At 50.0% G+C, this 17,803-nt stretch overlaps 1 protein-coding gene across 4 annotated transcripts in view; it reads left to right on the top strand.

Moving 5' to 3' along the window:
• rassf3 (Ras association domain family member 3) overlaps window positions 1–17,388 on the top strand; it is a 53,623-nt gene extending 36,235 nt beyond the window's left edge. For all 4 annotated transcript variants that reach the window (XM_064343312.1, XM_064343313.1, XM_064343314.1 and 1 more), the window contains 4 exons: window positions 8,980–9,087; window positions 10,124–10,406; window positions 13,419–13,534; window positions 13,767–17,388. In XM_064343312.1, the coding sequence (XP_064199382.1) occupies window positions 8,980–9,087; window positions 10,124–10,406; window positions 13,419–13,534; window positions 13,767–13,916 (657 nt within the window). In that variant the 3' untranslated portion in view covers window positions 13,917–17,388. The remainder of the gene's footprint in view (window positions 1–8,979; window positions 9,088–10,123; window positions 10,407–13,418; window positions 13,535–13,766) is intronic.
• The last annotated feature ends 415 nt before the right edge of the window (window positions 17,389–17,803 follow it).

The following is a 17,803-nucleotide window of genomic DNA, read 5'->3' as shown; positions in this document are numbered from 1 at the left end:
CACTTTCTCATCACCCCGTTTGACTTCATCTTTTTTTGCATGTTTGCCCATATTTGATTTCTTATAGCTGTCCTGTATATCTGTTCTGCCTGATCACATTTGACCTTTGTTTGAAGAGACAGGTGAACCCCTTTTTTAGGGTTCACCATCGTTACCATCGCTGTTGTAGTTATTCCAACGTTCATTAAAAAAAACAAATGGTTGGAAGATTAAATTAACAATGGAAACTGGTTCCCTTGTTTGTTTTTCAACTGACGCAGGGTGCCTGCTGTGTGTGGTGTCTGGGCCGTTAGGTGTGGGAAGAAAGAGGAACAGCGCTCTGTCTCTCTCTTCCTCTGTCTCGTAACACCTTTGTGGTTGGCCGGAGCGTTCCTGTGTAGAAATGCTTCCTCCTTTGCCCCCGGCGCTCCAGAGCGCCGCTCTCAGTGAAGCTCCCCACAGCGTTAAACACCGCGGTTGCCCACGGTTACCCGCGGCCCTGTGAACCGCCGCCTCAGACGGAACCACATCCAACGGGAGCTGGAGCTGGGACGCCTTTCATGTGGGCAGAACGCTCGCACGCGAGCTTTTCCGTCGGCCCTAATGAAAGCCGTCCGGAGGAAGCGCGCGCATTGTTGTCCACGCTGCCCTCCCAGGACGGGGGCGTGGGGGGGGGGCCTGTCTTTTGAACTGTTCAAAAGACTCACGTTTCCTGGAGATTTTCACTGAACGGCACCGCCAGGGCAGAAAGGGGAAGTTGGCATTTCGCAGCTAGGCCTTCCGCCCCACCCCGTCCCCCGCGACCTGCAAGATATCTGCCTTCCCCTTTGTCTCTCTTTTTTTTTTTTTTTTTTTGGCGCTCTGAGACATAAACAAGGTTACGAAAGTGTTAAGATTTTCAGGGCAGGGTTAAATGCTGAGCTCTGCAGGGGTGTAACGCCCTGTTGACACCGAAGTGATGTAATCATGTACCCTGCAATAAGGAAACCAGACCTGTTAGTCACGAGGAAGCTTATGACACACTTCTAATAACAGCCTGGAAAGTTCCTAATCTACACGGTTTCTGTTTGTTTCCTTGTAGCTGTTTAGTACATCTTGAATTTGAAAACACAATCTGGTTTGAGAACTTCATGCGGTCAGACCAGTAGTGCGATACTCATATCTCACAGGCCTTGTGGGAAGACACTGATTGTGATGTAAAGAGCACTCTGTTGCCTTGTGGAGGTTCTGGTGTTTGGACACTGTGCTGCATCATCACTGCCACAACAGAGCCTCTTTGCCTATGAGTGCCAAGGCCCAGCTGCAGCGCTGGTGTACAGTATCAGTCAGGGAGGTGGAGATAGCAGGAGATCCAGCTGATAGGGCCGCCTGCGACGTCTGAAGACCAATGCAGGTCGGATAAATATAACTCCATTCCACAGCGTCAGCGTTGTTTTATCCCCCCCAACACTACAGTAGTGTGTCTGCCTTAAGCCTAGGGCTCAGAAGGGCTTTTTTCTAGAACCTTCTCAGACACCCTCAGCCCACTTCTCCACACCTCTCCTCTCAGTGGCCCCCGGTAGGTTATTACAGGAAGGAAGGTTAAGGGGTGTTATTGGGGGGGCGTGGGGGGGAGACGCAGGTTGTCAGGTAGGTGCCGTAAAAGCCGCCCTCCATTGTCACAGGGATTTTTACAGTCTGTGAATTATGCCCACAGACACACGGGGGGAAACGGAGCAGTAGGAATGAGGCCTGCACAAAGTGCTGACTGTTCCCACAGGGCCGCTGCTGAGCGGGGCGGGGGGCGGGGACTGTAAACAGAGGGGAAAAGTGCTGATGCAGGTCCCTCTGTACAGCAGGGACAGGCCGAGGCAAAGCCCCCTCCACCAATCAGCAGACCTGGCACAGCTGGGGCCTGAGCGTCTGAACGACCCGGGCCCGGTTCCCATCAACCCCCACTCCGCTGCTCTGCTGGAGGCCTTTCCCCTCTCATTTCTACCACATGCACGCTGTGCGAGCGGCGGGTTGTGTGTGTTGTTGGTGTGTGTGTGTTTTTTTGTGTGTGTGTTGTTGTGGTGTGGGTTGTTGTTGTGGGTGGGGTGTTGGTGGTGTGTGGTGGGTGTGTGGTGGTGTGTGTGGTGTGTGTGTGTGTGTGTGTGTGTGTGTGGTTGCATGACATTGGTCTGTATGAATGAGTTCAGAGAACCTGCTGTCTCATGAGTTTTAGTTCTTTTTAATATACCGCAAGAAATGGGAAGGATGGGTTTCTATCCCCAGACCTGTTGCTGCACGGGAAGTGAACTCTTCCTCCCGGGACCCGGCCGGCTGATGTCACAGTTTGGGGTTTCTCAGTGCTGTGATTTAGCGTGCCTGTGTAGTACTCTGAGAAGGTTGTGTCCTGCTTGCAGATATGCACAGTGTAGCATGAGTGCCCTTCCTGTCTGCGTGTGTGCAAGCAAACTCATGCAAGTGAGTGAAGGAGAATGGTTCGAATATGAAGTCGGATTAGCTGAGGAATGTCAGCCGTGGAGGAAAGGTGTGGTCTGACGGGGCTTCCTGTATGTGTGCGAGAGGAAGGCGGGGTGGGGGGGGCGGGTTGGGGGTTTTGAGACCAGCCCCCAGCTCGCCCTGGGCACCAGAGCCTGGTGCTGTACAGGGACTGCTGACAGCGAATGCAGGTTAGCTTTGCGGTGTTTTGACTGCCCGTGCCTTGCAGCGGTTTGGCCAGCGGCACGCTGTCTGATTTCTGCCTCTGTAAACAGGGGACATCGGGGGAGAGGGGGAGGGGGAGGGGGAGGGGGCTGCTCTTATCTCTGCCTGTCAGACAGGAGCTCGCTAACAAAGCAACACAAAACCCCGCCCCACCTCCCTGGCAGCGCAACACAAATACCCTTTTTAACGAACAACACAGACCGCCCTCACTCTACTTTACCACGCATTGCTAACACACTCCCTGGTCTACAATGCAGCATTAATGCCCTCTTTACCTCACAACACAACACACATGCTCTGCTCCCTTTGACCAATGACATAACTATAGTGCCCTTTCAGAGTTGCTGACAAAACTACATACACCTGTTGTGCCTTAAGGGCACAACAGTAACTCCCTACTCTGACCGGCAACAGTGTTCCCATTCCCGTTTTACCTGACTGACAGCCCTAACCCTTAGTCGTCCTGACCAATAAAACACAAGCCCTGCTCTCTTGTGGGCCAATGGTAGACGACCCGAATGTGACTCTGGGCCAGGCAATGCAGACCAATTAAGAGCTGTGTGGTGCCGCAGCCATAGAATTAATCTAAGCTTAGCTGTAGCCTCCCTTCAGATAGTGACAGAGAGCATTGAATATGCCTGAGTGTAAGAGAGGGGTGTCCCTCTCCGCACCCCTTATCAGCTCTCCCACACTCCCGGCTGCCTGACCTTGCTCTGCTAGGCCTAGCGCTCACACACGTGTGAAAGAACAGCCTGTCGCTGCGCTAGTCAAGGTCAGAGCCCGTTAGCCACGCCCACAGGCCTTAACCTTGAAGGAGCCGCTCGGACGGCGGCGGCGGCCCAAATCCGCCCCCCCCCCCCGGGCGTCTGCTCCTCCTCCAAAGTCCAAACCCAGCGCCGGAGCCCGGGGAAGGAGCTGTGCTTTTTTCGTGCCACATTACCTCATCGGCCCGTGTTTGTGCTGCCTTTGTCACGCATGGCGGGGCGGGCTCCCTCTTAACCCTTTCCTCTCCGCACGCGCCCCGTCCTTCTCTCCAGCAGACTGCAGGAGGCGGCTCTACATCGCTGTAGAGTAGGCCAAGGCCTGCACTGTACTGTAGTGGTAAATATATACAGGGATAGCATTAGATGGGCTAGTTTGCTGTTGTTGGACCCCAGAGCTTGTGAGTTCAGGTCCCGTGTGGGACTCTGTTTATGAGCTTACGAGCATAAAGTGCTTCACCTTAATTGCTTCAGGGAAGAAGGCAGCGTATGAAAGGGCAATATGTCAGATGTAAGTATCTCTGCGCGAGAGTGCGCCGGGCGAGTAAATCATTTTAAAGGAGGGAAGCGTTTCTCAGGCACTCCTATGGAAGGAAGCCTTTTAAGAGCGGCTGTAGACGGCCTTATCTGTCTTGGCGGGGGCGGGGGCGGGGGCAGGGGGGTTCAGCGGCGTGGCGGCGGGGCTAATGGGGACGCTGCGTGAGAACCGCAGGGCCACGCCTCCCTCCCCCGGGCGCCGCGCGGCCCACGTGAGAGCCAGGCGCTCCCGCCGCTCCCCCTGCGGGGCAGGGGCCACAGGGAGCTCCATTCAGCCCCCCGTCGCTCCTCCAGGCTGACCCGCGTACGAACCGCAGAGAGGAGCAGAGCAGAGCCCTCCCTGCGCCTAAACTGCCCCCTCTGCATCTCTGAGGGGAGCACGGGTCTCCACTGCTCTGTGGGGGGGCGGGGGGTGCTGCAGGGTCCCTGTTTTTAGGGGGTTACTTAAGCCGCGTTTCCACCAAAATTACCCGGAACTTTCAGTCCCAGGAACTACTTTACCAGGAACTAAAAGGTTCCTTCAGCCAATGGTTGTCTGCGTTTCCACCGGGGTCTAAAGTACCGTGAAGATTAGGCAAATTAGCCCACTGACGTTGTCGTCGGTCCATCTGTCATATGATTTCTTCTGTAACCCCATACTACCACCGAAGTAGCCTACATTATTTTCTAATAACCGGGACAGCCCGGAGGGGTTTATTCCACTTATATACAACGGGTTACCAACAATGACTATATATGGTTACTTTTGTATTTATTGATTTTCATATACCCTCTCAAACACATTCATTAACAGCAGAAAACATGCACACGTTGTAAACAATTTGCTGTTTTATTACTTTCTCGTTGTCAATTCCATATAGGCTAATCGCAAAATGACAAGAATAGAACGAAAACTCGGACTTGCGTGAAAATGTAAATTAGTAGTGGTACAGCCACCGTTTGCTTTCCTTCGAAGTTACTGCTAGCCGAGCAGCGAAGTGTGCCCTCCAGATGCGAACCATGCACCATAAATGAGTCCATAGTCTTCCTGGTCTTTTTGTGGAATTGAAAAATGGCAGTAAAATTGAGTAAAATTACGGCAGTCTGAAAAAGATAAAGCGAAGATTACTAGAATTAACCTGTTATTTTACCCGGATAAAAAGTGCGGAAGGTGATTTCCAGTTTGCTTGTACTGTATCACCAATGTTAATTATGCAGAACTACCGCATAGCTCACATAACTGTATCAAACGTTTTGAGTCAATTACAACGGGCTAACAAAGAAAATCCGGAAGAAAATATTCAGCAACCGAATTAATCCGTTTGAATGTTTTGGTAGCCTACGTAATATGCTGTCCCAGCACGAATGCTTAGCATTTTATAAAACGAATACTAAAGCAAGAAAAGAACAGAAGAGCACACGTTATAATTCCAAGACGTTGACAGGTTATAACCAAAAGTAGGCTACTGCGCCGCATAACATACACGTTTGATTTGAAGTTATTATGAAAATAAATTGGTTTGCCGCTGCATATTTTCAAACATGGCGGGTAATGGCGGAAAATAAATACAACACAAATGCTACGAGTACTCGACCAATCAGAAATGTTCAGCGCTGCAAGCTCCACCCAAAAGGTTCCTGTACTTTCGGAAAGTACTACCCCCGAGCAGGAACGTTTTGGGGGGTAAAACAAAGCCCCCAGAACTAAATTTAGACCCTAGTTCCTGCGGTGGAAACGCACTGAGTTCCTCAAAAGGTTCCTAGTTCCGGGGTATAGTTCCTGCGGTGGAAACGCGGCTTTAGAAAGTGTGTAGGCTCGGGGGAGGGTGGGGGGAGTGATGGGGGGAGGGGGGCGCCGCTAACGGAAGGCGAATGGGGACTTCCTGGCAGTTGTTTGATCGAGGTCATCGTTGTTTGGGAACTAAGCGGAGAACAGGCTGTAATCCCTTAAAGCTGTTTAAAGTGCTGATGGGATTCGGCTCGAGCAGACTGTCTGCTGTCAGTCAGATGCTGATGGACACACACACACCACATCCCCAGTTCCTCATCGCTGTTTTCAGGTTCCCTTTTCTGACCGAGCTGCCTGAACTCATCTGAACCGTGCTTTACAGTTGCTCTTTCGGTCAGTGTGCGAGAAGACCGCAAGTTGCGGTCGATGACTGAAGTCACATAGTGAGTCAAACGGTGCACAGGGCCCGTCTTGTGAGAGGTTGGGTGAAGCTACAGGGGGATTCCTGAGCTGGTTTGCTGTAAATCACCCAGAGAATGGACAGAGCCGTCTCATCAAGCTGGCTGATGACACCGTAGGATACCAGACAAGGCCCCAGTGATTATAAAGGAATTACCCGTTGTTGTGGTGGCCTTGTTATGAAGACCAACTGGGTCGTGTGGTCAGTTGACAGTCCTTGTCAGTGACACATGTAGCACTGCTGTTGGGTGAAGGAGGGAGAGGGTATAGTGGTGTGAGGGGGGAAGGGTGCAGACCTCATTCCAGAGGCCTGCTGGCTGTTTATAATGTTAAATGGAAGGTTCCAGAGGGAGTGACCAGGTTCTTGGGAAGCAGGGATTATGGGATGACCGAAGCTGTCCCATAATCCCCTGGGTGCTCACTGTAAGCCACTCCTGTCACCTGTTGCTCCTACCCTGACTGAACCGGCCTGGGCCTTTACCTGACCTTTACCTGGGCCTTCTCTGATCTTATATTCATGTGTCTCAGTGTGTGGTGTTCTCATGCGCTGTGGTCTCATTAGTGGTGCTGTTTAGCTATCAGTCTGTTGGACGTGCAGTGGTGTCAGAATCATTTCCTGGAATGGTTTAACTGCTAGGAGTCGAGGTTCTTCATTTACGGATGGTTTTCATAGCCCCCAGCGTAGCAGCTCTCTCAAAATCAGAACTGAGAGGCCTTCTAAACTTACTACAATCACTGCAGGCCAAACCCACACAGACCCGTGTCTGGGTTAGCAAAGCATTTGCTGCTACTGAGTAAAGGACCGTGATAACACCAGGCAGTCCCTGACTGTATTACTCTACACAGACCCAGCTCCATCTGGGACAGATAGTCAGACAAGTCACACAGTTACATTAGCTGTAATATGGGTGCACACGTTGCATGCTGAGTAGTTGAGCGATTGGGACTTTCCCACAGCGTTGGTGATTAGAGCCCTTTCCCCAGGTGCGGTGCTCACAGTGCAGTTGTCTCGGTAAAACCTCTCGGTCGTCTCCAGAATAGCACCTGTCCCGCTTTAATCCTTTGAGTCACCGGGCCAACTGAGCCCGTGGGGGTCGGACGGAGGTCACCTGATCCTTTCGGGAGGTGGGGGTTGCACCTGCCACTCTGCACCCCCCCAAACCCAAATCCTTCGGGGAAGAAATGAGGACTTAACAGGTGTATGACCCCCGCTTTAGGTCTGGTCTGCTGATATTACCATGACGTTCACACTCAATGGTAAAGACAAAGTGGGCTTTTTGACAAACTTCATTTTGGGTCAAATATGAACCCTCCCTATCATTCCCCATGCAAACCAGACCAGATCAGCCATTCTCTGCCTGGCAGCAGGCCCTGGGAGGAATCCGTAGTTAAGAAAACGTCTAAGTCACAGGAAAGCGTGCTCTCGCTTTAACAGTGGCTCTGTTCGAGTGACCTCATCGGCCTTGAGAAATTGTGATTTGCCGGTAGCCCCCGCCTCCAGGGACCCGCTCTGCTGACACTTCCTGTTTGTTCCTGTTTCTGTAGCACGACACACAAACAGGCCGGAGATGCATCTGTAAACGCGTGTAAAGGGAAGTAACACCACTGTCCCTCACACTGCAGCAGTCCCTGACAGTTACTCCTGGAGAGCAGACGCACGTCCCCTCTCTCTGCGCTGTTCTCTCCTGAGCAGGTTTTCTCTCTCAGAGAGAGAGGGAGGGAGAGCCCTGCCCTGCCGAGGCTGTTATTGTAACCAGGCTGTGCTTTGTTTGCCTGTCGGTGCGCTGGCATCCCAGCCTGGCCCAGGCAGACCCATATAAGGGGAGCAGCAGCGCTGGGGAGAGCATGAGCTCACTGCACAGCCCCGGAGCTGCTGCTCGCTCTGCCCCTGCTCTGCAGGAGCACGAAGGAATCTGCTCCTCACCCCACAGATATGGCCATGTACCACGAGCCAGCTGGAATACTCTGTTTGACTTGGGAGAACCTGTGTGTGTGTGTGTGTGTGTGTGTGTGCAGTATGGTGCGCAGTATGTGTGTGTGCTTGCGTGCGCACTTGTGTGTGTCTGTGCATATGTGTGTGTGTACACGCCCTTGCTGCCCTTTATCCCCAGATGGAGTGGTGGTGGTGTGGGGTAGATGTGAGGATGTGCTGTGGGAATCTGTTTTACTGCTGTGCCTGGAGGGAAAGAGGGGAGTGCACACCACAGCAGGGCGTGAGCAGGGCGTGAGCACAGGGCTCTGGAGTGGGAGCAGCACAGGCAGCGTATGAGTTCTCGGTAGCGGGCCGGTTCTCAGGAAAGCAGAACTGTGCTGTTTGTGTGGGCTGTGTGGCCTGGCTGGCTTTGCAGGAAGTGCCCGGTCAGACAGACTGTCACCTCCGCTATCAGCTGATCTTATCTGGCCAATCAACAGGGTGCGGTGTGTGTGTGTGTGTGTGTGTGTGTGTGCTGCCTGTGGTCATGCATAACGGTGACTGACGGGGCAGCATGCACACACAGGTCTTCTATCTCCTGGCTCCTCTGCTTTGTGTCCTCTGTCCTGCTGTATGTCGATGTGTGACTTGGGAAAGCCCTTTTCATTGGTGGAGTGATCCGCATGGCAGTGATGCGTGGCCTGAGGCTCCTCCCCTTCTGGGCCAAATGCACTCTGTAAAACACGTGGGGTGGGGCATTGCGTGTATGAGGGTGTCATGATGCTCATCAGGCCCTCTCATTCATTTGATCACCTGATCTCCTGTTTTCCCCTCTCTGTCTCCCTCTGTCTCCCTCCCTCTATGGGGCTAGCTTTTATACCTGTCTGAAAAGCATCTCTGACCCTGTTTGTCTCTGTCCTGTTTGTGTGCAGGATGTGGAGAAAGAGAAGGAGCTCCGCGCTCACCTCAGCCGGGAAGAGATCGGCCACAAGGTGGAGCTGTACAACGCGGCCGTCAGAGACCACCTCAAAATGACCTTGGTGAGCCCCCCCGTCTTCCGTACAGACGAGCTCCCCATCCCGGCCAGAGGGATTTGCTGGAGCGGAAATGAACACAGGCGCACGCCTCCAGGAATGTAGATGGATGCTCCTGGCCCATAAAAATCAGTCACCCGTGCATGTTCTGTTTAGAATGTCTGAGTGTCGCGCATATGTGAGTTTATACACCTTCTCTAGAGCCTGATCGAGAGGTAGGAGTGTAGAACCAAAAGCCCTGGCTGGAATGGGCTTCATTTTGGCAGTATGGCATGTTTGCAGGTTCTCTGTGTCAAAGCATGTAGTCTGTGTGAAAGATCAGTCATAGCTGCATTCTGAATGCCCTTTCATTTTCTGCTTATGAACAAAAGACAGTACCGTCACTGAAAACGATACAGAAATGCCGTTTGGGGATTCTTCTCCCCCTCGAGATGGCTCCTTAAATGGCCTGTTCCAGTGCACTCTGTCAGAAACCTGCAGTCTGGAGTCTGACTCTGGAGCTTGCCTCTGAGGCTGTGGTTCGGTGGTAATTGAATGAGAAAAGCCTCCTCTGGATTGTATTAGAAACTGGAGTGACAGAAACCCATTCGTTGCTGGCATACGTTGGCGTTACATAATCCCTCGTTTTCGACCGCCTTCATTTTTTCACAACTTAGACCTCTGGTGAAATATTTGACATCCTTCCCTGTGTCCTTTGAAGGAAAGGCATGCCACGGTGTTCTTGCACAGAGCTGCACAGCAGCTACCCGTGAAGCACAAAGCCAGCGTTGGGTGGGGTGAAATATCAGCTGTTTGACGGTATTGGTTTCCAGGTCTGGTGCTGTTACCGCATGCAGGTTTAGTGGCTGTCCTGAGCCTCTGCTCTGGGTGACATACTGCAGTAATGAGTTTAGAGTGATGCGGCCTTTCAAATCTGGGATCCATCTGACGAGCGCCTGCCCAAGACCGGCTCTCTGCCCGTCTTCGGCGGTCCCCGTTGTCGGCATGGCGGTCGAAGCGAGGACCGCGACCGAATTAAAGGCCTCTCCTTCCTCTCCCGCAGAACCCCAGCGGCCTCTACACGGGCTTCATCAAGGTCCAGCTGGAGCTGCTGCGGCCAATCACGGTGCGGGGCGGGGGCGGGGGCGGGCCCGCGGGGTCGCCCCGGACGCACCCGGTCAGCGGGGAGGAGGCCTTCTTCATGCCCCGGGGCACGGTCAACACCCTGCACATCAGCAGCTCCAACACCGTGCGGCAGGTCATCGAGGCCCTGCTGCACAAGTTCACCGTGGCCGACAACCCCGCCAAGTTCGCCCTGTTCAAGCGCTACCGCCGAGAGGACCAAGGTGAGCTGGGAAAGGGGGAGGGGCCAGCGGGCCAGTGCTCAGGGGGAGTTTCGGTGCACATGATGGACGGGGGCTGTCGTAATAGGCGCTAGTAGGGGATGTAATTCCACACCGCCTCACAACCAGATGTGCTTCACTGCAGACTGCACACTTCAGGCATGTCAGGTATGCGCGTGTGTGTGTGTGTGTGTGTGTGCGTGTGAGCGTGTGAGCGTGTGAGCGTGTGAGCGTGTGAGCGTGTGTGTGTGCGAGTGAGAGAGTAAGCAAGTGAGCGTGCGAGCGTTCGTGTGTGTGATGGAGCGTGCGCGTGTGTGTGAGCACGTGTGTGAGCGAGCATGTATGTGAGTATGCGTGTGTGTATGTGAGAGTGTGTGCGCATGTGCAAGCAGCTGTGGTGCTTACTGATTGCCACAGGCCTCCTCAGCTCTCCGCAGCCCTGCACTATTAATACAGCGCTAGGGCCGGAATGCCCTGCACCAGGGCTACTCCCTGCAGCAGCTGCTGCCCTGCCTGCCTGTCTGCCTGCCTGTCTGCCTGCCACCAGTGCTGAAAGACGCCTCAGACAGGTTTCAGTCTCCTCCTGAGCTTCCCAGCCCTGATCTGGAGCAGGAGCCACAGCAGGGCGGGGCCCCGGCTCCACTGGGCCTCCCTCAGCTCACAGCACACATTACATTACAATCACTTATCTGCAGTGGCGTACAGACCGCAGTGGAACTATTTATACTGTAAAAATACCTCTGCTGCTCTTAATTAAGAGCACTCCACTGCCCTTAAAAGACAGGCATACGGGTGTGTTGACGGAAGGACGTATAGGTGTGGTTATGTACTCCTTGCTCCCCCTGGTGGTTGAGGAGGTAATGTTTTATATTTCCAGTGAAATGGCAGCCCTTGCTTGAGGCTCTTTACCTCTGTTTTAGCAGTGAGTTTGGCTGACATGAGCTTGAATCCCACAATATTATTGCTTGAATTTTTGACAAGATTTTACTCACAATTTAGCCATCCCTGGTTAGGGATGCTAAGGATGCGGGTTCAAATCGTAGGTGGGGGCACTGCCATTGCACCACCATGCAAGGTACTTAACCTGAATCGTGTATTAAGCATACAGCTGTATAAGTGGATAGTTTGTAAAAATATTGGTTGTATTAAGTCACTCTGGATAGAAGTGACTGCTAAGTTTAAAATACAGACACAGAAAAGCTAGATGTGCCGAAGAGACCATTGTTGAGTCACTGTTGCGCAACTGCTTGAGTAGAAGAGCTGTTCATATTTGTTTTAGGTCTGAGTGACTCTTTGGAATGAGAATAGATCTGTCTTAATGAAGAGCTGCTGTTACAGTAATGAGCTCATTCTTGTGCATTGGTGGGGTGGTTAGGTTGCTCAGTCCAGAGCCCTGGTGAGCAACCGTTGTGGATTGCACTGTCTGTCATCTCAGCCAGACTAATCGGCGATTCCTGGAATACTCTTATGTCAAGCATTCTGCACAATTCCCAACTGCCCACATGGAAAAGCGCTCAACCCCAGTGTTTTCCTTTAAGTACCTTTTCTTTTCTGTTCTGGAATGCGCTGGCGTTGTTTTACCTAGACTCAGTACTGTCTGGCCAGAATTCTTCAGTCAATAATTGTGGAGAAGGTTCATTTCGGTCTTCTCTGCTGAGCCTAAAGGGACTCTCCTGATTGGGTAGAGCAGAGGAACTCTCCTGATTGGGCAGTGCAGAGGAACTCTCCTGATTGGGCAGAGCAGAGGAGCTCTCCTGACTGGGTAGAGCGGGGCTGTATGGGTGGTGGTGCTGTAATGCCCAGAGTAAGACTATGGCCTATATTAAGACTAGTTTGGGAGGCTGGGTGGGGCTATTAAGAGCTGTAACATTGTTGCAGTTTAAAGTTCTGATGCTGCAGTAACAGCAGAGTTACTTTTACCCTCTGAGTGCCCCAGTCTCCCTGAGAGAGAGCTGCTGTGGACCTTGGCACGCCGCGGTTTGTGTGCGCGCCGCTCTCTTCATTAAACAGAGGGGTGTTGGAGCCCCCCCCCCCCCCCGCTGAGGACAGGCTGTCTAGACTGGGCTTTATGTGTGGAAAAATGACAGAAAATACGAGCTGCTGCGGCTGGCCTGTAGACACATACTGGAGGAGCCCGGGGATGGAGATTAAACCAGGCTCCTCGGGACCAGAGGGGAGGCCGTGAGAAAGGCGCTCCTTCCTCCTCTTGCTCGCACAGCTGTGTCCCGGTGCCGTGTGGTGGTGGAACGCCATTCGGGCAGGGCCGCGGCTGGAGGGCCTGGCTCCGGAACCTTCCGGCTGCACTGTGGGAAATTCTCACTCTCAACTAAGAGCCGTCCTATCAGTTTGGCTGGGGAAAGCCTTTAGCCGGCCTGCTTTATGGAAATCCATCTTGCCCAGTGTACTGCAGTCTCCTACTGCAAATGTAGCTGTTCCGGTTTCATGAAGGATCATGCAGTTTCATCTCGGTCATCTGATCTGGTTTCCTGGAAATGTAGGTCTTGGTGTTGAGTAATCAGGGAGTGACAATCAAAGGGTGACACTGAGTTTATTGCTCTTTTGTGGGTTATATTTTGGGAGGTTTATTTAAGGTGATAGGTGATAGAAAGTTCAGCACATTAACTGAAAATTAAGGTAATGTGAGTGGGTGTTTCTTTAGCCTTGAAGAGTCATGGGTGTAGTGATGCAGAGGAAAACCCCAGTGTGTGTTTTTAGCTCTACAGTGTACAGGTGTAAGCTAATGGAGAGAGAACTCTGGCTATAACTCTGCGTGTGTGTGTGTGTGTTTGGCCCCACAGTGTACAGGTGTAAGCTAATGGAGGAGACTCTGGATTAACCTGCATGGTGTGTGTGTTTGGCCCCACAGTGTACAGGTGTAAGCTAATGGAGGGAGAACTCTGGCTATAACTCTGCGTGTGTGTGTGTGTGTTTGGCCCCACAGTGTACAGGTGTAAGCTAATGGAGGGAGAACTCTGGATATAACCCTGCATGCGTGTGTGTGTTTGGCCTCCACAGTGTATGTGTGTAAACTGGCGGAAGAGGAACACCCCTTGTTCCTGCGTCTGGTGGCGGGACCCAACACAGACACCCTGAGCTTCGTCCTGAGGGAGCAGCAGACCGGCGAGGTCATGGTAAGGGCTGACCTCTGACCTCTGTGGCTTGCTGATGTCACACCCCAGAGGAAGTGACATACTGTCATATGCACAGAAATTATCTTCACTCTTTCTGATCCATTGAGTCACTTGAAATGGTGACTTAGTTACCAAAGCTTTGCTAGTATCCAGCTTGATGATTGTATTGCAGAATGCACGGGTCTGTCCCCTGTACAGTGACCCCTCCCTCTCTCCTTATCCCCTCCCTCAGTGGGACGCGTTCTCCATCCCGGAGCTTCAGAACTTCCTGCGTATCCTGCACAAGGAGGAGGACGACCAGGTACAGGTCCTGACCAGACGCTACGCCAACTACAGAGAGAAGCTGGAGGAGGCGCTGAGGGCCGTGGGGAATCATGGGTAACGCGCCCACCCGGAGAGAGAGGGGGAGGGCGAGAGAACACGGCAGGACCTGAGCACGCGTGTAGGTCACTCACAAGGACTGATGGGAGCAGATACCTGGACTGCCTCACGTTATGTGTAATGCACAGGATGAACACAAGAGGGAGCTGTTGCTCTGGTGGCAGGGCACCGGAGCCATTTGAGACTTATTTTTTGGGAGCACCCAGAGCACTGGGAGGTGTTACCTTTGTGATGTCACGCGCCTTACCGGAGTGTACCACAGCTTTCACTTTCACACACGCACCCTCTTCTCTCTGTCTCTCTCTCTCAGCTCTATTTCCCTATTTACTTTTATTTTAATCAGTTACCTCTTAAACATGTGAATGATTCAAGAGGAACGTTGAATCAATTTTATATCACTTTTATTTAATTGATGGATGCAAAGATTTGTAAATATTTCTGTTTCTTATTTTAATTTATGTGGATGAAGCTTTCATTTTATTTTTTTGGTTTTATTTTATTTTGGGAGGCGTGGAAGCAATGCTTTAATTTTGAGGGGGAAAAGACATCCAGTCATATCTTAAGTCCTTGCAAAGTTTAATGTGGAGTATGGGCTTTCGAAAGGACAACATGGGCAAACGTTTCCATTTGCAAGTGGGTTGTAAAGTAATTTGCCTGCATTTAATAGCATTCCAGCTAGAATGGAAAGACTGGGGAAGACGGTGTAACATTAAAATGACAAACTGACAGAGCAGCAAAGAGCAGAGAGAGAAAACGGTGAGGCTACCAGAGTAAGGAACCTCTATTGGGTGGTGAAGCAGCCTAGGGCATGAAACAGGTTTGTGTGAGTTAAAGGTCAGGATGAAAGATGAGGAAGTGTTGGGTAGATTATTAAGAGGAGCGACCCTGTAGACTTTGGGCTGTGTGACAGATAGTGACAGTGAGGCTGAGGTGATCTTTGGGCTGAAGAGATCAGTCAGTGCTGGTGATGAGGCAGCTGTGAGCGGAGCTGAGTGATTAATGATCCGCATTAATGTCTGAAGCACTGTGACCTCATCTGTATGTGGAGTTCAGTGAAGCTGAACAAGTGAATGCATGGGACAAGTGGATCATGGGAAGTTGATAGATGGATGTAGAGAAAGTTGAAAAGAAAGAAGGCTGTAATGTCACCCCCTCACCCCCCCATATTGATCCTGTCCCTCAGTGGCAGGTGAATATGGAGCTCAGACTTTGAGGATTATGGGGGGGTTGGTTAGAGTGCACATGCTTTTAATATGTTTTATATGTGCGCATTATCCTGTTACCCTGGGGTATGATTGGGGGGCGCACAGCTGCCTCTGATCTCTATTACTGTAACACAAGATGTGTGAGCTCAGGGGATAAAGCAGGCGTCAGTCAAATCCGGACCCCCTCCTTCCACACTGGCGTTTTGATAATGGCCAGGCTGCAGTGTGGGTGACTAACTCACACCGGGAGGACACATGAGCCTGATTGAAAGGCCAAAGCCCCCCCCCCCCATTCCAGTCTGTAAGGCTGTAATGCTCTGTTAGACAGGAAATATGATCTCTCTCTCTCTCCTTCTTTTTCATAATCTTACCTTTGATTGCAGTATTGCAGGAACAAGTGCGGTAAGCCAGAGTAACACACTCATTTGAACTCCATTATAAGTGGCTGCTGGCTGCAGGCAGAGAGAGAGAGAGAGAGAGTGAGAGAGAGAGAGTGATTCCCCTTGCAAGCCCTGATTGCCCAAATGTGCACCACTCCTTCCTAGCCTTAGAGCGGGGTTTCTGGTCATGTGCTTTGTACAGTCATTCTTTCTGCAATGCCAGCGAATGCACTCTGGTATTTCTGTGTATAAAAGAGAAGTTTCCCAGTCAATTTTATATAAAACTATAAAAAGTGCACTTTTGAGTAGACAATCTAACCAATGGGAAATCGACTTGAGATGTCACAGCTTTACGCACCAGTTGGAAAAAATTGCGTTAAACAAAGATGCTTCGTATACCGAAGGTGAACATGCACACGGTGGCATTTCACTGCTTTCTGCTAGTACTGCATGATGATATTCTGACTGGTACTGGATCACAATGTGTAGCCTGCACTCTTGCTCCACAAACTTTCTGTAGACGATGCACATTGTGGTTATATGGAGGCATCTAGTGGAGAACTGCTGTAACTGCACATTTCTCAGCCATTTTTAATAGTCTTACTGTTCTTGCCTGTGAAAAGTTGAGAATTGATTTATGTTATGTACTGTTCTTTTCTCTTTTTTGGTGGGATTATATAGCCAAAGACTTTGTACAAATGCACACTAATTTAAGGTTTAAAGTTTTGCCTGGTGCAAGTAGATACATGCCACACCAGTTCAGGAGTGGGCATGCACACTCTACCCATGCATAGTTTATTTACTCTTAAAGCACTGGGTAGTGAATATAAATTATGTTTAGTCTTATTTTAGCCAACTGTTCTTCCCCTGCCCCATTGGAGATTTATATCATTAAGCTATTAATATATTTTAATAAGTTTATTATATAGTGGTGTGTGCAGTTTAAATGCACTGTGAGTTGTAGACAACCACCACCAAATGTAAAAATTGCTTTAGCATACGAGACCCTCATTCTAGAAAAGCTTGGGCACTTTATTTCTTAATTCAGGGACCCCCACCCCCTTTGACACCTATATTTTATATGAGTATGTCATAACACACAATTGGGTAGTTACAGGTTGTAATATGGATGGTTATTTTTATGTTGTCATGAATGCTAACTTTTTAAAAATTTGTCTCTAAAATATTCTTCAGAACTATACCAAAAAAAATCTCCACTTATTGGATTTTAGTCATATCATAGTTACACTGTGAATATAATTTGTTTTAAGGACAGGAAGATGGTCATGATTGAATTTGTCTGGACTTCAATGTAAGATTAAAATAATCATATTATGCATGCATTATATCTACTAATGCATATCCTATAGAGCTGTTAATGAAACACTTAGGCCAGTATTGTCCAGAATGAAAGTGGAAATGCTAAAGAAAGACGATATGATAAGGATTTCTATTATTTGCCAAACCTCTCAAGTTTTCTTCTTGTCATGTACTAAATATGTACTGGTAAAGAGAGAATCCACTGTGATAGAAGCCATTTGGATTCTTAGTTTCACACTGGGCCTAAATATGCGATTATCACTCAGAAAAGGGCTGCAGCTCACTAAGGAGTGTTTGTTTCAGAGAGGGCAATTTTCTTCATAATTATGACATAGTTTCTGGTACTGCTGACACTGAGGTGGTGATGGTACAAGGAACGATCTGTAAGGTTGGCTTGCAAGAAACGAGAAGTACCTACAATTTGTGATACAGAGATGTTGCTGTTCTATTTATACTGTTGAAGCAGATTTATTTTTGTAGGTAACTGATATTTCATTTGAAATTGTTACCAAAAATGGCTTTTTGTAAAAGGCCTGGATTCATTTATTAAACTTGTGATTAAAAATTATATTTGGTGTTCTTGTGTATCTGATTTCTCTACCTCTATCCCCCTTTCCTCCAAAACCTGCCTGGAAATTTGAACGGAGAACACTGGTGAATAATTTAATCTCCAAGACTACCAGGCTTGAGAACACGAAGCAGGAGCGTGAGACAGCAGGCTGCAGATTTACCTCTCTCAATAATTTACACAAAGGCGTTTCAGTTGGGCATAATCTTAAAATATTCTCACATGCGTCGCTTCCCTTACTCAGAGGATGCAAGATAACAAAGCATGATAATAAAATAATGTCATATCTCCACATTTTCTCGTCCTTTCTGCTTGGTACCACTCGTTTCGACAGCCCGGAAGTAAAAATCAAAGGACTAGACAATCTTCATTTCAATAAGACTTTTTATTGTAAGATAAGAATGTTTGGCTTTTG

The sequence above is a fragment of the Anguilla rostrata genome, chromosome 7, assembly GCF_018555375.3.
Source record: "Anguilla rostrata isolate EN2019 chromosome 7, ASM1855537v3, whole genome shotgun sequence".
NCBI classification, from domain to species: domain Eukaryota; kingdom Metazoa; phylum Chordata; class Actinopteri; order Anguilliformes; family Anguillidae; genus Anguilla; species Anguilla rostrata.
The sequence above is the reverse complement of the archived record's forward strand: the minus strand, read 5'-3'. Positions and strand labels throughout refer to the sequence as shown.